This window comes from Petromyzon marinus, chromosome 35, assembly GCF_048934315.1.
Source record: "Petromyzon marinus isolate PM22_M1 ecotype Great Lakes invasive population chromosome 35, UKy_Petmar_22M1.pri1.0, whole genome shotgun sequence".
Taxonomy (NCBI): domain Eukaryota; kingdom Metazoa; phylum Chordata; class Hyperoartia; order Petromyzontiformes; family Petromyzontidae; genus Petromyzon; species Petromyzon marinus.
Window position 1 is genome coordinate 496,530 of NC_133701.1, and position 22,764 is coordinate 519,293.

A 22,764-nucleotide genomic window follows, 5' to 3' on the forward strand; every position below is an offset into this window, starting at 1 on the left:
CATCCATTCGGGTTGGGTGATGGTTCAATAATAGCAAAGCTCACTTGATTGGTGGCAGCGGGCAATTGTTACCAAGGATGTGCGCTGGGTAATTGGCTCAGCTGCTGCAACATAAAGGGACCGTAGGAGCCAAAGAGGAGAGGGGATGGCAGTTGAGAATCTCCGTGTATCCGCTGGCAACATTGCAGTTAGAAACGAAAGGTAGACAGCGAAGGAACCCTGGTTGGGAATTCACGTGGTGGCGAAAATAAGAAACATTTTCAATTGATCATCTCTGTCAGGAAACTCCCTGTGGATGCATGGTTGTGTGATTATAATTCGCTCCAGAGACTGTTACAAATTACGAGCTTTTAACAGTCTTAACTCGATAACATTGGTGATTGACGGCTGTTTTATCCGCAGATAATCAAATGATTCACGGCTCAAATGGTTCAAAGACAATCCAATTTGGGGGCAATCCAGCAGCAAAAAATTAAGAGCCTTAGCCACAGAGAAGCCAATTAAATCACAGACCACACTGTCGCAAGGATAATGTGGTCTGGACGTAACTCAAAATAACTTTAAGATGCATCAGCTTTTAATGATATACTACAAATTCCATGTGAATATTGTGTCCATAGCTGTCATCTTGTCCCCCAAATCTTCAATGCCGACCGTATCCACCACCTCATTAACCTCACATTTCGCCTTGACCAATATCACTCTCTCTATTCTACCATCTTCCCCTATCCCTCTCAAAATATTTCAAATGAGCCACAATGATGCCACAAGATTTCATCCTCACATCCATTAATGAGAACCACATGAGCCCATCAATCTGATTGATGGTATAATCATCACGATCTTCTATGGAATCGTCGCTGCATGGCTCTCCCTTCCCATCTCTCTGCACTCGTCTCTTCAAGCCTTCTGCACCAGTGACTTGAGGCCTTCTCTTGACGCCGAGTCGCCCTATTCTGAGCTTTACATTGAATGAGGAATTGATGTAGGGGTTTTATTTTTGAAATTGCAAATGTTAAATGAGCATTGCCTCACCCTGGCAGGAGAGAATGTAAGAATTGTAGGCGTCGTCACGACCGCTCACGGCGCCTGCAGTGACTGGGGCAGCTGAACTCCACGCGTCAGCAGCAGGAGCCTCCTCCTCCTCGGGTCATTTTTTATTCGACAATAGATCACGGATCCATGCAGCAGAGAGCGCGCCGGGCAGCTCGCGAGCCGAGACGGGGCCAACCAGAGGCTTAGAGACGAGGAGACAAAGAGCCGGGAAAAAGAGCAGGAGACGAGGAAGGGGACAATCTAGAAAACATTCATTGACGCGTTCGTCGGTGAGATCTGTGAGGGGCGGCGACAGATCAGGGAGGGGAGGAGGCTGAGCAGGGGACCATGAAAGGTTCATATGGAGAGGCGACACGACACGGGGCGGGGAGTGCATCACTGCGATAAGGAGGACGAGAGGACAAAGCGAACAGGCAGCGCACACGGCATCACCATCACTACTCCCCCACCATCACCACCATCACCCCCGTCACCAGATTCACCATCACCACCATCACTACCCTCATACCCGCCGGCGCGTCGGCGTGCGCGCTTGATGCTGCTGTTTCAGCAGGGCAGGCTGCTGCTGCTGTATTGGGCAGGGAGGCTGTAGGAGTCGGGCGGGCTAGAGCAGTGGTGGTGGTGGGTGTATGAGACTGCAGTCTCGGCTGGTGGAGTGAGCCAAGCGAGCGGGGAGTGCGGCAGGGCGGGCGGTGCGAGGCAGCATGCTGTACGTGCAGCTGGTGCTGGGCGCTGGCACGGTGCTGCTCGCCTACCACCTCGAGTGCTCCGACACGTTCCCCGTGACGCAGCGCGGCTTCTTCTGCTGGGAGCGCGCCCTGGCGGCCCCGGACCCGGGCCCCGAGGCTCGGGGGGCCGTGCCCCCCGCCATCCTCTACCCCGTCCTCGCCGCGCTGCCCTGCGCCACGGTGAGCCGGGGGGGGGGGGGCTCGCTAACAACACTCGTCCCAAGGGCGATACGTCGGATGAGTGTCTTCGTGGGCATTGGGGAGCGGCAGTGTAGTGCTTAGCGCACTCGGCTACGAACACGGCGGCCAATAGTCAGTGACCAATATCTGAACCGATTCTGGGCCTCCCCTATGTCGACTCGGCATTAACAATGACTACCTGGTACGATGTGTAAACATCGGCACCGGGAAGACAAAGGCGGTCTTGCGTGGTGCTGGTCACCCCCTTGTGTGCCGTATCGGCCTCAATAGATGCTCGCTAACGGCACTTGCCCCGATAGTCTGTTAAAGGATATACACGGGGGGGGGGTATAGTGTGTGCACGGAGAGGGCATTGTACACGTGTATGTGTGTGTTGACACGTGTGTGTGTGTGTTTTGACACGTGTGTGCGTGTGCAGACAGACACGCACGAGCAGACACGTGTGTGTGTGTAGACACGTGTGTGTGTGTGTGTAGACACGTGTGTGTGTGTAGACACGTGTGTGTGGACAGACACGTGTGTGTGGACAGACACGTGTGTGTGTAGACACGTGTGTGTGTGTAGACACGTGTGTGTGGACAGACACGTGTGTGTGGACAGACACGTGTGTGTGTGTGTGTGGAGAGACGTGTGTGTGTGTGTAGACACGTGTGTGTGTGTGGGCGCATACATCCAGGTCGGGTCGACTTGCGTGACCAGTGTATGTACATTGACGGGTGTCTGTGCATGCTTGTTCTGTGTGTGTGTAGTGTATCAGGCATTTAAACATTCACTCTCGTCTGTACCCGTCATATTTGTGTTCGCCTATTAACATAAATTCCCCATTAGCGTGTCACGTCATTTGGGTACAAACCCACGCGGGCCCCATCTGATGGGCGCAGGAACGAAACTCGGCCATGAATGGTGACACGTGGCAGTGCGGGCCCGGTGTGTAATCACACGCGCACGTGACCACAGGTATTGTTCGGTCCACAGCGAGACAGGACGAGTGAGGCACACGTCCGGAAGAGAAGGTGGCAGCAGAGGAGTGTTGTGGACACGAATTAGGAACGTTGCGCGCGTGTGGGGACGACGGGGGAGAGCCGGGAGCGGTCTCCACGGGTCCAGCAACCAACGCGAAGTGAGGAGGACCTCAGGCCGTGGCGGTGGAGACCGTCAGGGCAGTTCGTGGAGGGCGCTGCTCTGCAGCAGCTGCAGGAGCTGAGGCAGGGGAGAAAGCGTTGGCGGTGCGGTGGTGGCATCGCGGCTTTGGCCAAGACCGCATCCCGAGCACAAATCCTGTTACGAGGGCAGATGACACGGTTTGTGACCTGTATGTACGTTGAACTTCTTTCGCACAGTACATAGCCAACCGTGCTTATCGACGGTGCACGCGGCGTGCCCCCCACCCCGACAGGCGGGGTTCTGTGTCGGCGCGTCGGGGCTCTCACAACCCCGGCGCGCTCAATCATCAGGCGCATGCAGCGTGCGGCTACTTCATCTGCGCTTGACGGGAGCACTTTGGTAGAGCTCCGGCAAATGAAGTCGTGGCCGAGACGTTGCTCGCGCAGCGCTCCAGGGCGCTCGTTCCGACACGTGGTGAGCGGCTGTGCGCTCCACGACCACGCCGAGCGCAGTGCCACGTCGGCCCTCGCCGCTGGACCAGGCCGATTGTAGCACGTTGATGTTCACGCGTCGATGTTAATGCGTCGACGTTCACGCGTCGATGTTAACGTGCGATGTTTAAAATACCTAAGACTACCAATTTGCACTGCACACTTGTTTTCTTTTCTAGTCCATAACTTTTCTCTTTAAATGAAAACGATGTCTGAATACGTTTTGGCTTAAATCAAATTTGGATGCCGCTCCGTGCACAATGCTCGGTGTGCAGAATACCTCTGCGCTGTCAGCCTCGTGTCAACACGAACTCTGCCTCTGTATACCCCGGGTCTCTTCAGCCACCTATCACACGGAGCAGGTGGAGCGGTTTGATGATCGGTGCAATGTGTTCACGTGTAGGAAATTGTGAAAGGGTACGGATTCACATCTTGCACCAATGATTTCAGCCTGGTATTAAAGCCCACCAGGCTCGGATTGCCAGCTGCCCGGGATTGGGCCAGACAGTCCGGCAATTGGCATCTGTTGTAGGGTGGCAGGAATAGATTTTTACTGAGATCTGGTACCGTTATTGTGCTGAATTTTACGATAGGATACGGCACAGTGTGGAGGGACTTTGGATGACTGAGAAATATCCGGGTTTGGTCTGTAGTGGAAAGGGTGGCGAATCTTAGTTTCTGCTTGTAAGAAAAGTACAACAATCTAGATATCATGGGAAAATATAAAAATGCGAACTGAAGATTAAAAATATAAATTCTCACGTGACATACTGCAGCAAAGTCAAAAGCAGTCAACACAACACGAGACGATTCGACGATTTATATCGGTTAAGAGCCCTCTGAGACCTGGAGTTTTTATTTATTTAAAGGGAGACTTGGGAGAGAATGCATGCTTCATAACAGCAAACAGGTTTTACCCACGAGGTCTGCCCTCAGTGTCCCCCAGTCTGCTCCCAGGTCTTCTCTTCCCCTTGGTCGCCGGACTCATGCAGACCACTGCAATGGGTGTCTCGGTAATCCGCCCTCCCCTATCCTGCACACACCCACCTGTGCATTAATGTTAACCTTCTTTAGCACCGTACGTAGCCAACCGTGCTCATTGGCCCACACCGCACAGCCGTTTTTGCCCAATCGCATCTACAACTGTCACCTGCCACGTGTGCATTGTTTATCCTGGCTTGCCACAAAGTTCCCCGCATCCCTCTCGACAACGTCTTCCTGAGCTGCTTAGTCGGGGTCCGGTTCTCTGATCCATTCAGCGATACAGATAGCGGTGCTGCTCGAAAGTACCCTCGCATTTATGCTCTTCTCTTTTAAAGTGGTTTGCAAAGGCCATCAAATTCCTGCTCTCCTAAACTCAGAGTGCAACATCGTCGAAGCAAACGGGTTCCAGTGCAACAAATTCAAACTCCGCGTCGAACGTCCAAACAGCAAACTTCACGAGGGGGGGGGGGGGGGGGGCTCTGGAAAGGCCGCTATATGAATCCGACATAGAAGAGAGTAGGATCGGTTGGAGCGGCTCAGGATGATTGCGTCGGATTCGTTGGAACTGGGTGCACGAGATGGCTCCAGACCGACCCCGGGGAGAGCACACTCCGTAGAAGTGGACGTGGCGACTTGGCGAGTTTAAAGCGATTTTCAAAAGGCCCATTCAGCAGAGCGGGGGCACCGCTCGGGTCGAGGTCAAGTTTCCCTTGCAGGACTCTGTCCATGGTAAATGCCGGGCTCTGTCCATGGTAAATGCCGGGCTCTGTCCATGGTAAATGCCGGGCCCTGTCCATGGTAAATGCCAGGATTCTGTCCATGGTAAATGCCGGGCTCTGTCCATGGTTAATGCCAGGACTCTGTCCATGGTAAATGCCGGGCTCTGTCCATGGTTAATGCCAGGACTCTGTCCATGGTAAATGCCGGGACTCTGTCCATGGTAAATGCCGGGCTCTGTCCATGGTAAATGTGACAGACGACACGGCCTGTCAGAACAACTTCACCACCGCTCGGCAGCGCTTGAGTGTCAGATACAGAAAAATGCCCATGCATAGTAAATGAAAGATATTTTGGGAAATATTGAAACGTGTTGAAGAGTAGTCTGTGGCACGATATTCTTATAAACTAGCCTTTTGCCCGTCCAAATCTGAAACTTGCAAGCGAAAATCAGACCGTGACGTGATATTCATTGCTTCAATGCGTGTGCAATTTGTAAGGGCGCGGTGACACAGACCTATTTCATTTTAAGGTTCTAATCCCTTGTTCATCATGACGTCCTTTTTACTTCTATGTCTCAACAGCGTTACGGAGATGGCGTGACGTGAGGGTTCTGCCTTTGTAGTGAAAGTTGTCAGTTGACGCTGAGGAGGGGGGAGGAGGCGCCTTATAATGATTAAATGATAAAATCTTGACATAAAGCTTTCGTGACTGCAGGAATTCATATTCCTTGGGTGTTTCGGTAAAGTCACGTATATGGTTCAAAGAAAATAACGTCACGAGCGTTGCACACAGAGAATCTTGGCTCATTCTAGTCGGTAATAATAATAATTGAGGGGGTGTCCATTTGGAGGCCGTCACCTGCTCATGAATATTAATGCAGGGGGCTGTTCGATGTGGAGTGACGTCACTTGCGCATGATTATTAGTGAGGGGGGGAGTTCTCCATATTGAGTGATGTCACCTGCTCATGATTATTAATGAGGAGGGGTGGTCCATTTGGAGGACGTCGCCTTCCCATGATTATTAATGAGAGGGGCTGGTCGATGTGGAGTGACGTCACGAGCGTTAAGGACAGACATTCCTGGGTGACTATAGTAGGTATGAAATAAGACATTCCCAAAAATGCAGAAGGACATTCGCAGCAGAGAAAGCTCACGGCCCAAAACCGCAACTCTTTAACACTTTATTACTCCAGCGTATATTACATACACATTTCATTTTCAGGGCAGTGTTATTAACCAATGTGGCTTTTTATGAATATTACAGCTCAGAGTTCAAGATATAAACGTGACTTTGTTTAGGTTTACTGTGAAAGAGGGCAAAGTGTAAAGACTCCCACTGGGCGCCGAGCGATGTTCGGGCATTGCGCCACGAGGTGGCGACGATCCGCGTTTGGAACTTGGAGCGAGCAGTGGACCGCACTGTGACGTCACCTCGTGAGGTGACGTCGCAGAATGGCTGACGTCACTTCAATAGCTCCCCTATCCGCACGAGGTGGCGTACATTCACAGGCCCTTAAAATATTACAAATAAAAGAGGCAAAGTCCTAAACCACCGTGTGTACGACTGTGGAGGTCGAGCCGGAGACCTTCAACGCTCTGCACCAGTGGCCGACTGGGTTTGAACCCCAGAATCTCAGCAGCACCGGCTCCGCGCTCTGGTTATGAGTTCATTAAAGGATGCCCTCGGGAGAGATGTGATTCAATTGCGTTTAATACATTATGAAATATACTTCAAAGACTTTTGCCAAATTTAATAATTTTACTTTTGGGGCATTTTAGAGAAAATATTGAATATAATCACTTGCAATCAACTCACTCGTAGACTGAACACACTTGACAGCTGGGATATACCAGTTTGTTGTCGTGAAGCCTGCAAGACTTTCTTATTCAAGGTGATGGCTCGGGGGAGGCCTGACATTACACGTCTACGAGCCAGAAGAGGAATTACTAACGGAGGTGGCAAAGCTTCAGCGGCACAAATCTAAACATTCTCACTATTGATTTAGCATTGCGATGTCTTTGTGCGTCGCTCTGCCCGCAATTCAAGAATCAGTACGAGGATGAGCAATGCACAGTACATCGGCAGTGATCCAATTCTCATTTCCAACGAGCCAGGTTCCGAGTCGAGTGGGAGATGGATGTGACATTTTTTAAAATCACCATCATCAAGCATCTATTGATTAATCCACTGCTGGATGAATGCCTCTCCGCGTTGCATGTATGTTGTATGTATGTTGAACTTCTTTCGCACCGTAGGTAGCCATCCGCGCTAATCGGAGGTGTGGGGGAAGGACATTAAACTAATCAGCACTTACCTTAACAGTCTCTTAGAGGCTACAGGGTTGCTCTTTGTATGTCTGTGTGTGTACGAGGTATATACACGTGTGTGTATGTGTTCGTGTAAAGTATACAGGGAAGCAGTGGCACAGTGGTTAGTCTGCTGTGCTATTAATCTGGCGACCTGCGATCAATTCCCGCTAATGGCCAACACCACGGCTGATTATCTGAACCGGTCCTGGGTCTCCACTAGGTCGACTCGGCCTCAATTGAATACATGTTACGGAATGTAAAAACATCAGGACTGGGGAGACAAAGGCGGCCGCGCGTGATATTGGCCACCACTACCACGCGGCCACCCATCTCCTCAAGTGCTACGCCAGCCTTCATAGGTGCCCGCTAACAGCACTTGCCCCAAGAGGCTAATGTGGGGGGGATCTTTGTCTTTTGTGTGCGTGCGTCTGCGTATGTGGCCACGAACCGGCGAGTGGGGGGCCGTGCCGCACGTGCGAATCGCGCCCCCTGATGCGGGGAGTTTGCGAGGCAGGAAAGGGAAGCGCCGGTGATCACGGAGTCTTTACCAGAGCAGAGTGAGCGTGCCGGCTTCATCACCGCGGGAAGGAAATATCGTGGGCGTGATGATACAATGTCGTTCTCAACAAGATATGGGGGGATAATAAACCTCCAGATTAAAATAGATTTAGTCATATTATCTGCCCCTTGTGAGCTCCGCAGCGTCACGTAAACTTTGAGTTTTAATTTCCCCCCTCTTATTTTAGCCGGCCTCCACGAGGAACGCTGCAAAGTGGAATTGCGTTTTGCAGTTAATTGTGGAGTGGAGGGGAAGGGTATAAAGGGACCGACTCATGCGGGCAGTGCGAGCCGGGGTGTGCAGTCGTGAAATCGGATCTCTCATCGCCACCCACACACATGTCTTGGAATCAATGTTCTAAGGATAATGACGGAGCTGCCGAGTGTAGGATGAGTCTGCGAACTATTCTCAATATCCCGAGTGAAATAATTACATCTTGGCATTTTGTGCTGTACGCCGCGTTTGTGTGAATATTTGAGTATGTCCCAAATGCGAGTCGTGATTTAGTGATTTTATTTAAAAAAATCACTAACATCGGTGTGCTATTTGTTGGCATAAAGTTCTAATGATTGCAATGAACATCAAAGGGTTAACACCGCCACTCCACTGAATCTCTGCGACGTTACTACGAGAAGCGGAGGCCCTCGTATCTTTAAGACAGTGCGGGGGTTTTCACAGCCAGTAGTATGATTCATAACTGACTTTGAGGCTAGGCCACGTAATTATCCGACCAAAATTTGTCATGAAACCCTCCACCATCCGACATAGTCAAGAAAATTCACTTTTCGTGTGGACGAGTGTTTAATGCATCCATTATTATTACTATTGTTTCAGCTCACCGGTAAGTAGAAGAACAATTTTCACACCAAAAATTTGCTACTAATTGCTAGATACCTTCTAGCACAGTCGAGCAATTAGATAACCTAATTGCTCAATTTGACTGAAAATGTATCTTCAAATTACTGGTGAGCTGAAACAACAACTTACTGGTGAGCTGAAACAACAACTTACTGGTGAGCTGAAACAATAACTTACTGGTGAGCTGAAACAATAACTTACTGGTGAGCTGAAACAACAACTTACTGGTGAGCTGAAACAATAACTTACTGGTGAGCTGAAACAATAACTTACTGGTGAGCTGAAACAACAACTTACTGGTGAGCTGAAACAGCAACTTACTGGTGAGCTGAAACAATAACTTACTGGTGAGCTGAAACAATAACTTACTGGTGAGCTGAAACAAGAACTTACTGGTGAGCTGAAACAGCAACTTACTGGTGAGCTGAAACAATAACTTACTGGTGAGCTGAAACAATAACTTACTGGTGAGCTGAAACAACAACTTACTGGTGAGCTGAAACAACAACTTACTGGTGAGCTGAAACAATAACTTACTGGTGAGCTGAAACAACAACTTACTGGTGAGCTGAAACAACAACTTACTGGTGAGCTGAAACAACAACTTACTGGTGAGCTGAAACAATAACTTACTAGTGAGCTGAAACAATAACTTACTGGTGAGCTGAAACAATAAATTACTGGTGAGCTGAAACTACAACTTACTGGTGAGCTGAAACTACAACTTACTGGTGAGCTGAAACAACAACTTACTGGTGAGCTGAAACAATAACTTACTGGTGAGCTGAAACAATAACTTACTGGTGAGCTGAAACAACAACTTACTGGTGAGCTGAAACAACAACTTACTGGTGAGCTGAAACAACAACTTACTGGTGAGCTGAAACAATAACTTACTAGTGAGCTGAAACAATAACTTACTGGTGAGCTGAAACTACAACTTACTGGTGAGCTGAAACTACAACTTACTGGTGAGCTGAAACTACAACTTACTGGTGAGCTGAAACAACAACTTACTGGTGAGCTGAAACAATAACTTACTGGTGAGCTGAAACAATAACTTACTGGTGAGCTGAAACAATAACTTACTGGTGAGCTGAAACAATAACTTACTGGTGAGCTGAAACAATAACTTACTGGTGAGCTGAAACAACAACTTACTGGTGAGCTGAAACAATAACTTACTGGTGAGCTGAAACAATAACTTACTGGTGAGCTGAAACAATAACTTACTGGTGAGCTGAAACAACAACTTACTGGTGAGCTGAAACAACAACTTACTGGTGAGCTGAAACAATAACTTACTGGTGAGCTGAAACAATAACTTACTGGTGAGCTGAAACAATAACTTACTGGTGAGCTGAAACAACATCTTCCTGGTGAGCGGAAACAATAACTAGCACGTGGAATGCTTGTTCATGTAGAGGTTTTCATGGCATAAATTTGGCTAGACCGTTATGTGGCCTAATCCAAAAGTCAACGATGAATCTTAGTAACGACGCTCGTTAGAAATCTCGCTGCTTCCTGTAGAAATCCAGTCGGTCAAAGCATAATCTCACTTTCCTCTCGGTCACACTAAAATAAGACCTCGATGATTTCACATTGACCTTTTATTCTGTGCAGCTCATGGCAGATGATGAATTAAACCAACTGTGAACGCTCGTTGCATTTAAATCATGGCAGATGTGAAACCGTGCTCATAGTGCCACAGTCGTGGTGCTGTTTTCTGGCGGAATTTCTACCCTCCACATTTACCAGCAGCAAATTACATTTCTGTTCACGTAGCCACTGCTTTCATACTGCGCGTGATGTGCTCAGAAATAGATTCCCATAGCAACCCCCAGGGCTACACTCACTCTCTCAATATAGAATGCAACATTGGTTTTAAAGGGGAATTAATTGTTCGTGTTGCTATATCAGTGTAATTAGTTTAAATTAAATGGTTTTAATGCCTTGTGCTTTCTGACGCTTTATAAAAAAAATAATCGTTGTTGTAGGGTTGCTGTTACGTAACCGTGCGGATGTGGCGCTGGGAGTGACGCACGCAGCGCTGGCCGTGCGCCGGAGGTGGTGGGCGACGGGGAAGAAGCTCCCCCCTCCCCCCCTCCCAGAATCATGCGGGGCGACGACTTCTCCTGTCGGCACCGACGTGGGGGCACTCCGTACTGGACGGTAGCAGAGAGCAGCGTGGCCCAGCGAAGAGCGTTCCCATCGGAGCGTCCTACCCATTGCGCTGCGCCGTTCAGAGACACGCTCATTGACAAACGAAATGGAACAAAGAACCAACAGTGATGAAAAGGGCACAAAAAAACATGGAAATGTTCAAGTTTGGAATTGCATTGAGAGTCAGAAGGAGGAACGCGCAGGCTCACGGCATCTGTTAGGCAAAGGACGCGGGCTTGTGCAGGATGCATCGCTAGAACGGGTGATGACCGATGGTCGAGTGTAACGGTGGAATGGCAGCCAAGTGATGGAACGAGTGAGAGGACGTCCACCGTGGGAGATGGAGCGATGAAATCAGATCGTCCGTAGATACTGGGTGGATTATTACTTTGCAGAAACGTGAGAGTTGGTGGTCACTTAGGGAGGTCTTCATCCAGCAGTGGATCGATCATGGGTGATGGTGGTGATGGGGGCACTTGGGCAGATCCTATAATACCTGTTCATCCACACAATTAACTTGTCTTATCCACGCACAGGGACGTGCAAATAAGAGAAATGGGGAGGTGTAGATACTCGGAACGTCCACCTATGGAATAGGGTAAGGGAAGGTGGACAGGATCTTGTAGTAATTTTGAAAAAATACCATTTACAGCAATCCCTGCATTAGTATTGCTTAACAGTTGCCATGCAAAGTAATTCAGCATCGCCGGAGTAATCCAGCATCGCCTCTCCATCAGAGCCGCAGGCCAATCTGTGGGGTTCTGCTGAGGTTCACAACAAAATCCTCCTCGCGGGCCCCCAGCACTGCTTCGTACGGCTTTGTTCTGCCAAGAGAAGTGCGTGGGGCGTTAAAGATGACGACCCCCAGTGCAGGGGCAGCAGCCACCCAAACCACACGCGGGGCACACACGAGCTACACACGAACCAGCACATCGTGGTAAACAACCCCACCACCATTCTACTCGGCCGTATAATTTACACGGAGGTTACCCTCAGTGTCAACCCACAGCCACCCTACATTCAAGTCCACCTTGAGTCATTGTAATTTATGGTGCAATTCATACCCTGAATAGCACACTCGCTACACAACAAAGTATCGTTACCACTCGCTCGTACAATTCCAAAGGCATGGAGGTTCTTGGAATTGAGAATGTTATTAACTTCGCAAGTATGCACATTACACTTCTGCCAGTGTTATGAACCGTGCCTATTCGGTACATCCCACTGTAGGCCAAGCACGGAAGCGTCGTATAATGAAGTCCATTAATCTGTTGCCTAACAACCTTCCAATTGAGCTTCGATTGAGCAACTCATCAGTTTCTCCAATCTCGTTACACAAATAACAAATGGCTCGTCAAAAACACAATGTCTCGCTGTGTTAATGGCCCGTTGTGTGATATCATATTTTATACGTTATGCTGCATTTAATGATTTTCCCTCCCGGCAATTTTCAGACTCGTAAATAATTCCTCCAACGTGCAAGATTCGACAGATGTCCCACGAGCGTAAACATCTCCGGTAGTGCTTTCGGATCGGAGCGCAAATTGTTTGGCCCGACGTCCGACGTTTCGCTCCGCGTTCTCGGAGCCTCTTCGTGTCGAACAATCACGGACACCTGCGCGGCGGAAAATATTTGGATCGCTCGTGAAATCTGAAAGTACATCCTGCGTCGTCAGTGCCCGACGAGCGGTCACCGCCAGCGCTGTGCGTGTTCGAGGGGCGCGCTCCGTCTGCGTGAGTCCCTCTCAGATTCTCGTCGTGGAGCTCGCCCAGTACGTGCTGGAGACCTCGGCCAAGCACGTCGTGTACGAGCCTCCGCCCGAGGCGCCGGGGGACCACTGCCACGTGAACGTGCTGCTGCGCCGCATCGGCAAGCTCGCCGGTGAGAGGACCGCTCCGCGCGTTCCGCCCGCACGGTCGTGAGCGCTCGGCGCTCGCCGCGCGCTGTCAATTCGCCTCTTGTCGACCGCTGTCGCCCTCGCAGGACTCTTTCTCTACGGCTTGGTCGCCACGGACATTTTTGCCAACGTCGGGCAGGTGGTTAGCGGAGGGCTTACGCCGCACTTCCTGAGCGTGTGCAAGCCCAACTACACGGCGCTGCCCTGCCACGCCGCCGCGGTGGGGGTCGGCAGCAGCGGCGTCTTCATCACGGACCCGGCGGCGTGCACCGGCAGTCCCGAGTTGGTGGCGCGCGCACGCCTCTCCTTCCCCTGCAAGGAGGCGGCCTTCAGCCTCTACTCGGCCGTCTACACCGTGGTGGGTTTCACTGTCGCCCCTCCAGCAGTTATCAGTTGAATAACAACGATACATCTCCACGTGAAACCGCTTTCAGTTGACCTTAGACCCCACTCACCATTAACCCCGATTGATGTCAAAGCTTGACAGATTTTGTCTCGCCACAGGATACTTGTATACATTATAATAACAGTGTCTACAGCGTCTACTCATTATGATGACATCCTCTACATCGTCTACTCATTATAATTACATAATCTACAGCGTCTACTCATTATAATTACATAATCTACAGCGTCTACTCATTATAATTACATAATCTACGGCGTCTACTCATTATAATTACATCCTCGACATCGTCTACTCGTTGAAATTTTAACTCATCACACCAACGTGACTAGTATTACAAGATGCTGCAGTACCACATGATTTTATTATGCCAATGCTGAAATTTGGTATGGTTTACAATATTCCAAAGTGGCTACAATTGTCACTGACGCCCCTGCGAGGCGGATACGCAAGATCGTACCGCACAGCATTAGTGTTCATTTGAATTGACGTATCATTCCACCCGCTGTGTTTGTCACGAACATCTGGGTGCGTGCGTTGCATGCGCGTGCCTGTTTCCTCAGCTGTACGTGACCAGCACGAGCAAGCGCTGGGGCATCCGGCTCGTCAAGCCGACCTGCTGCCTGGGCCTCATGGGCCTGGGTCTCATCGTGGGCCTTGTGCGGATCGGCGAGCACCGCAACCACTGGGCCGACGTCATCACCGGCTACACCATCGGCACCGGCATCGCCACTTTCCTGGTGACTGCTGCCCCTTACGTCAACAAGGCCATGGGTTTGAGTCCCCCTCTTCTCCATGGGTTTTCACCGGGTTCTCTGATTTCCTACCATAGCCAAACAAAACGTTCAATGCAACTGATGTTGAGCAAACATCTCAATGCTGAAACAAATACCTGGCAATTACTCATTTGGGACTACACAGAGCAGCAACACTGTCCCCCGACTGCAAATACTTGGCAGGACCATCCTGCAAAAGAACCTTCAGGCTCGGTGAGGCCCTTGAGAGTACGCATGCAGAGTAATAAGCGACAATAATTCTGATATCTACCCCTCCAATTGGAATTCATCCTGCAAGCTCATCCTGCACCATGCTTATCCACCTATTACCCACCTCTTCCATCCACCCTTGCTCACCTCGATATCCCCTTATCTACCCCAAACGTCCTCCTTTCTCCCTTCCTTCTGAACTGTCCCTAAAATTAGTATTCTAAAGCCTACACGGTGTTCGTCATTTGTTGCACTTGAGGGCACTGACCTGAACATGTATGGACGTTGAACTTCTTTCGCACGGTACGTAGCCAACCGTGCTAATCGGAGGTGTGGGGGATGGGTCTGCGTTTCTGTGTGTGCAGTGCTGCTGTGTGGTGGGGAACTTCAAGAGGAAGCGCTACACCAAGCCGTGGAAGAGCAAGCCGGCTGGGTTCCACGGTGCCAAGGTGTCCAGCCGAGGGAGCCATCACGTGCACATCACAAACTCGTTCCAGGTGAGCCGTGCGCTTCTCCGTCGCCACGTCACGCGGAACGATGTCAATCGGAGCAACTTGGAGATGGTGCAAAGTTCAGAATTTTCCAGTTTCATAGCACAGTACACAAACCACTCTACCACTGCTCATTCTGACGAATGTTAGGTGATGGTCAAACATTCTTAGCCCAACTTGGAGCGTGTATGCTGAAACCTTTACTTTTATAGATAGCGAGAAATAAAATTAGCATCTCGATTGCTCCTCTTCTATTGCTACTTCTGTGGCGACTGTTCCCATGAACTTCGCTCGTTGATTGCTCCTCCCACGATGAGGACTCTTTAATCCACCACATTGTAGGTTGCAACAACACTCACCCACCAACTCACCCACACAACAACAACAACAACCGCCATTCGCCACTAAGTGGCGGTGACGTCACCACGACGCTTGTGCCAGGCTATGTGCACCCTGAGGCCACGTGAAGTGTCGAACGCCCGCTGGCAGGAGGTCACGGGGCAGACCCAGGTGCCACGGGTCGACTGACTGAGATGACTGGCTGATGCACCACCTGTGCCCCCTACTGTGCCAACCTGCTGTGCTTTAGCCACCCGGCGCTCCGCTCGCTGTTGTGAGCATCGCTCCTCCGCCCTCCGTTGTTGTTGGAGGGCGACTGCCTCTAACTGCCCAGTAGCATCCTTCACGAGCCTTCTCCACAGAGGCCGATCTTGACACCGCTGGTACCAGTCATCGGCAAGTCCACTCAGCTCCACGTCCTCCTGTACCACATCACTCCATCTCTTCTCTAGCCCGTGCCGCGCCTGCTTAGCCCCCTCAATCCGGCCAAACAAAAGCTGTTTCGGCATGCGGTGGCTGGGCATGCGGGCTACATGACCCAGCCATCGCAGCCTTGCCTGCCGGAGGAGCTCACCGATGGGACCCTGCCCAGATCTTTCAAGGATTTGTGAGCTCCTCACACAATCCAGTCTGGTTAAACCCAGGATGGATCGTAGGCAGGCCAGCCTAAATGTTTCTAACCGGCGAAGATGTTCCATTAGGGGGGTCCACGTTTCGCAAGCGTAGAGAAGGGAGGGAATGACCGTGGCCGAGAAGACCTGAAGCTTAGTGCGGAGCGACAGACCAGGTAGCTTCCACACAGCGTTACGCAACCGATGAAAAGATATTGCCGCTCGACTGATTCGGAGTGAGACCTCTGCTGTTAAACTGGAGCCAGTCATAAGCACACTGCCCAGGTATGGGAAACTCTCCACTCTCTCCACAACTGCCCCATCACCGATTGAGAGTTGTGGGGGTGGAGTGTCCGATGGTACAAAAGACCCAGGCAGGTGCTTAGTTTTGGTGGGGCTGATGGTAAGGCCCCACCTCTTAGTGGCACGCTCCAGTCTCAGCAGCAGCGTCTCCAACTCCTCCTCTGACTGAGCAGCTATTACCAAATCATCAGCATACATAACGTGGTTGAGCAATAGGGAGCCATCCCTTGACCGCACCCGGGCATCGATTAGCCTCCCATTATATCTGTACCATATGGAGATTCCCCCGGTACAGCTATTGAAGGCTTCACGAACTACGTGGTCAAAATAGATGTTAAATAATGTGGGAGCCAGAGGACATCCCTGTCGCACCCCAAGGTGTACAGGGAATGGCTCTGACTCCCGGCCACGTAGTTTTACCCGGGCCCGCTCACCATCATGAAGGTCCTTAATGATCGTGAGCAGAGGGTCAGGTACTCCAAAAGCACGAAGAACGACCCAGAGCCCAGGCCTACTGATGGTATCATAGGCCTTGACCAGGTCAATAAAGCAGAGATGTAGGTCTTGTTGGAATTCCCTACACCTCTGCTGTAGCAGACGGACAGAAAATATGGCATCTGTGCAGGACCGCCCTTTCCTGAAACCGCATTGGGGCTCCGCAAGCCTCTCCTCAGCGTGCCTGGCAAGGCGATGCTGAATAATCCTTGCCAGGACCTTTCCCGGCACACTGAGGAGTGAGATGCCCCTGTAGTTGTTACAGTCTGTGCGGTCCCCCTTCTTAAAAAGGGGGACCACCAGGGCATCCTTCCAATCCTGCGGAACCCGTTCAGTGGTCCAGTGTGGTATTCACCACACTTCAGGTCACGACACTGCTTATTTAAGCTTCTTCCCTCGTACCGCTCCACTTCGCAATGCCCTCCCCCCAGCATCTATTTTCCCCCACGAGCTCTGATTATCATCTCTCGCGCATTTAAAGAACTTGCGCCGCTTGTTCGTGCTGTTTGTTCCTGGCCGCGCTCCGCTACTCTGTGAAAACAAATGTTGTGTGGCTGCTCGAGGTCTGCTGATATTTCTGAAATGTGATTGCACCGCTTTCTCGTTTTCAGAATCACCCGGCAGGCTTCCTGTCAGAAGTCCTGGAGCCGTGACGAGGGTTCCGACAGCAGCAGCGGCGGCGGCAGCAGCTCTCAAACTCTCATCGTCGCACCTCCCTCCTTCATCCTGTTGTTTATTTACACATTTGCTGCGAGGATACACAGGCATCATTGTTACCTAGTTTACACCAAAATAGAACAGACTGTGTGTGTGAGGGCAAGCTGTTGGGAGGTGTGAGGACTGGGAGTTGACAGCTGTGGTGCAGCAGCATGAGATGATGCTGATGCACACAATGGTTATTTGGCTTTAATGCTCGGTGATCTCTTGCTGCACAGACGGCCGTGCCAACCCCCTGTCCCTCCGACAGGATTTTCGCCGAACACAGGAGGAGGCACTGAAGACAACAGCAGCACTTAGCCATGAGCCTAACCCCGGCACGTCTGCCTCCACGCAGCCCACCGCTCTGACGGGACGCCGCACCACCGGGGCTGCATGTCATGGGGAGAGACCACAATTCGAGTTGTTGGAGAGCCCTGGCATTGTGAAGGGACACCGCTGGCGATGATCTGCAGGGGCTCTGCATTCGTTTCTACATTTGTCATCTTCATCGCATGGCGCAAGACAGTAAAGAGGGAAATTTGACAAATGTCGGGCTCAGATTGTGCCATGTGCACTGAATTAGCGTGGCACTCAAAACACATCCCAGGCAAACGCGCTCGCGCTTTTCAAATGAGTACGTTTACTTGCACATGTGCGCGTGTAATTGCGCTGCAGTGATGGTGCCATTACGAAACAATGCCCGTGTGCCAATCGATGCCGCTCAAGTAAATCGGCAGTGGGCAGTGCTCTGGCAGCAGTGGGATGCACGACTCGTTGGAAAGGGGCTGCTCCTTCGCCGTGAGTCGGATCGAGTTCGGTGTCGAGGCTCTCAGCAATCCGGGCCGTCACGGCGCTCCGCCACCCCACGCTCTCACGGCGCGTGATGCATTCACCCCGCGTGATGCCTGCCTACTGCACGTCCGTGCTGGGGTTCACCAATGTCGAGTGTGCTGGACGGTTAGCCACGACGGCGGCGTCAAGCGAGAAACCCCACAGAGTCTTCACTTTTCACAAATTGTACGGCGATTTTTATTCCTGCGGAGACGTTGTGGGTTTCACGATTGCTAACCCCGCGTGCAACGTCTGATCTGTTGTTGGTAAACGACGTTTGGTTCGGAGACAATACTCGCGACACTCGTTACTCGGCGTGACTTCAGATAGAACGCGATCAGTGCCATCCCTGTGCGACCGTGTAAATGAATGATTCCATGGCTGCCGACATCTCCATATGTTCACTGACACGGAAAGTCTCGACTGGAAGGGAACACAAAGTACATGGACAAGGCAAGAATGTGCGGTGGCTCGGCGGGAGAGCACGGAGCCAGCACGGAGCCAGCACGGAGCCAGCACGGAGCCAGCACGGAGCCAGCACGGAGCCAGCACGGAGCCAGCAGCACCGCGGAGACGTTAGTTCGATTCCAGGCGGTGTTAGTCCGTGATCTGTGCGGAGCAAGTCTGCGCCATGCCTGAACCGGGATGTCACCACTCTGCGCAACACGAAGTGGCTTCTGGCACTGGAGCGCGCCCTTGCCGCCGCAAACCCACGGTCCACCAGGATGGCGGTGGCTTGTGGTGCACGTGAGCTCGAGGGTTGCTCCAAGAGTCCGGAGAAATATAAGCGCAGTTGACAAAACTCTCGCGTTTGGGGTTCCTCCCGTCCGCGTTTGCCAGAGAAAAGTCTCGACGTTGAGGTCGGGATCAAGGCAGCATGACCATCTCCACGTTTCCCAGCTAAAGGCTGAACTCTACGTTTTGAGGCAGGGTTCATTTCACAGATGCTGATAATTCCCGGTCCCTCTGGGTTTGACCCGAGACTGATCGTGAATTGGCACCACCGGCGTTCGGGTGACAAGAATCTATACCCAGATCTAGTACCGGTGTTGTGTGTTTAACTGCATTGCAGTGAACTGTGGTTGTGACAGACCAAGGTTGGCTGAAGAATACGTCCCACTTTGGTCTAAAGTGGGAAGTTGGCAACCCTCATTCTATGCTTTCAAGCTGTGTGGTCCAGCAACCAATTCCATTTGCCCATTCACGTATCATTGTGCTTACAGTGTGGCCATATTCGTCAACATTTTGTCATTCTTGGTGGAGCTGAAGCTGCCGCACACACGCGTCTTGTACAAAAGTGCACGTGCACACTTTATATAAGCTTGGCTGTCATGCGAGGCGTGGCCTGGGCATTTATATTATTTGAACTTCTTCTCTTGGAGCGGACATTTCCTGCTTTAAGTTTTTATGATTATTTCAGTATTCCTTTGTATTTAATTTATTGTATTGAATTTAGTGTGTTTAATTTATTTCAGGAGCTGGAAGCCTTCAGAGCTGACAGCTCGGGAATCTGCCTGTGAACCGCAGGAGCGATGAGGTGGTGCAGCATTAGCGACGTCTCCATTTTGACGGCATCACCTGCCCTGGTAAAGGTCACGATACATTGGGGCAATAATCCCCGGCACCCGCCACACTCCCTCTAGTGGGTGGCCGTGTTGGGAAATTCCAATCGGATCTTGGAGGCCGCATGACGTTCTGTGCCCAGTGGACCGATCATTGCTCCATCAATCACCTTTCAGCCCACTCTCTTGTCATTGGCTGGATACGGCTCAGGCATCGGTGCTCACAGTAAATGCGCTGTCAGGGACAACCACCGTTAACATTTACCCCCAAAATACCCCCAATATATCATTGTGTATCTACTGACGTGGCACAGCCTGCACTATCACTGAGACGCCTGTAGCTTCAGGAATGCTTATGGGCACTGGGTCGATGGAGATCCACAGCAGAGCAAGCGGCTCAGAGGCGTCATCCCGTTGCCATTGGCTCTCTACCCGGTGCGGCAACCAATCCTCTCCTCGACAAATTAACCTGTCACCCTCACCAATGGCTTGACCCTTCACATGCCAGCCTGCGGTATGTGTGTGTACGTCGAACCGTGCGTAGACAACCGTGCTGATCGGAGGTGAGGGGGTGGTCCCCTTACCCTCCACGCCCTCTGATTCCCCTCCACCCCACACTCACCGTGATCCCGCTACCCTGACCCACACTCGAGTTCACCCTTCACCGTCCCCTCTTAGCCCCTGTCCTGCTGAGCGTGCCAGGGTGCCGAGGCCCGGGTCGCCGCTCTGTATCCAATTCACATCTTGCCGCTGCTGCTGTTGCTTACGCAGGGAGTACAGAAGGAGTAGGAAGAGAGTCGCTGTAATTAGTTTAGAGTCTTTACGAGATCTGATTTTTTTCTTTAGATGTTGAGTCGTACTTGAATGGTCAAAGTACATCAATGCATGTATGTAATGTGAACATTACTTAGAGAAACTGAATGCAACTCGCAGTGCGGCTGTCGCCCTGGGAGGCAGTGATCCACTGCGGCAATTTTAGGGCAAATAATTATCGCAGAATTTCCCGTGGTAAACAAAATCAATCCGTTCTGAATAAACCTGTGGGTAGTGGTGGTGTGGCGTGATGGTGTGCTGGCAAGGTGTGGCGTGATGGTGTGAAGGGCCACACTTGGGCCATGATGGGCCTCTGATCCATTTAAGAAGATTCACATCAACCACGAATGTATTGTACACTAACCCCAGCATTGCTAAGCACACACGCGTACACACACACGCGTACAGACGGCAGTTATTGACTTTGAAGAGAACTCTGTCACTCCGTTCTGTTTCCTGCCAAATTACCACAGTAGCTCACAGTTAATGTGTTGCTTGTAACGGTTGCCGGCAACGGTTGCCCGTAAATGTGCCCGAGGGGATGACGGCCGCGTTGGCGACGTGCCCAGGGAGAGGCGTGCGATGTTGGGCGGTCGAGACTCCCCGTGTCGCCCCCCCCAGCCCCCCTCCCCGCTCCGGGGGTTGTGATGAGAGATCGCATTGCTGCTGATATGCGGCCTCGCTCCAATTGCTTCACGTTCTTCTCTCGCGATTCGCATCAATGGTGAATAATCTCTTCTCTGAAACGCGCGGCGGATATTCGACGATGTTTCTGCTGATGCAGACACCGTGAGTGAAGGAGCAGAATCGTTAAATCCATCGGTGTGGCGCGATACCGCCGAGGCCCCCCCGCTGTGGGGGACTCGGCCGCCCCCGCTGGGACGAGCGCGCGGTGGGCGACGGCGATTTGGACTCGAAGTGAAGTGGTGTTTTTTATAACAAGGTTTTGTAAATTAAATACACGAGTGTATTCGCGAATGGCTTTTAATGGCAATCAATAGCAATGTGGTGTGTTGGGGGGGGGGGGTCTTTGTGATTGAACCCTAAGTGGAGGTGCCCCCACAAAAGCAATACCGAGGGGGGGGGGAGCCCCTCTGCTGCCCGGGCCGCGAGTCTCGAGGTTCGCGGCCGTGCCACGGGGCTGACTTCTCTCGGCGTCTTACAATCAACAGGAAGAGGGGACACGTCACAGGATTGACTTGTTTATACTCGATGTGGACGCAAATTCACGACACTTTGCATTGTCATTTATTGTCACGTGTTTGCTATATTGTTTTGAAAATAAAAATGCGAAATGCCAAGTGTCGATTTTTTCACGAATGCAAGCTCGTGTCCATTAACACCTCTGGCTGTGACTCACAGTAACAGTCTCAAGACTGTGCCTTGCTTGTGTATGTAGCTTGCCAGATAACATTTTATCAGAAGTCTGACGAATATGTAAATGCACGACAAAACAAAATAAGCTTTTAAATGTACCCTTCCTCAATTACACTTGCCGACAACGCTATGTAATGTTATCACTGTGTTTAGCTTCAATTGGAATCGAGGCATTAAATGAAACAAATCCTTGCAGAACTACTGCATTCAAAAGACCGCGCTGCTTCGGGGACATTCGCCGCACCCCGTCCGGTCTCTAACCCGTCTCTTCCCAGGAGTTGCCCCAACGTTCAACCACCACACACTTGGGGCGACTTAGATCCCAACTCCAATCAGCCCTCGACAGGGATTAGGAGTTGAGTGCGCAGGTGAGGTGAGGTGGCATATAACCTGCCGACAATAAGGGCGGCATGTCGAACGGCGAACAGCTGCAACACCGCTGGGCCATGTATATTCGTGAGTTTAAATGCACATCCACGCAGTGTTGAATGTGAACACCACACCGAGGCGCGGTGAATATTGCAGCGAGTCTCCTACCGCAGCAGCTCGGACTGTCACCTGCACGTTCTGCTTCCTCCTCCATAATCTGGAACGCCGCAGGTGCTGGTGACTCCCTGGCCCTGCTCCAGTGCAGGCTGGAGACCAAACTCCTCCTCGGCTCGCTACTTAATAAGCTCGCCCGCTGTCTGTCGGGGATCGTGAGATGATGCCGCGTTTCATCGCTGTACTGGAATCCACGTGCGGTGTGGTGTGCGGTGTGGTTGTGTGTGGTGTGGTT

The 22,764-nt window shown here is 51.3% G+C and overlaps 1 protein-coding gene across 1 annotated transcript; it reads left to right on the top strand.

Annotated features, from left to right (window-relative positions):
- Positions 1-21,910, top strand: LOC116948788 (phospholipid phosphatase-related protein type 5). The gene is made up of 6 exons (XM_032965878.2): positions 1-1,964; positions 12,925-13,057; positions 13,160-13,431; positions 14,043-14,219; positions 14,831-14,962; positions 17,316-21,910. Exons 1-6 carry the CDS (start codon positions 1,761-1,763, stop codon positions 17,355-17,357), a joined length of 960 nt encoding a protein of 319 aa, XP_032821769.2. The 5' UTR covers positions 1-1,760; the 3' UTR covers positions 17,358-21,910.
- The last annotated feature ends 854 nt before the right edge of the window (positions 21,911-22,764 follow it).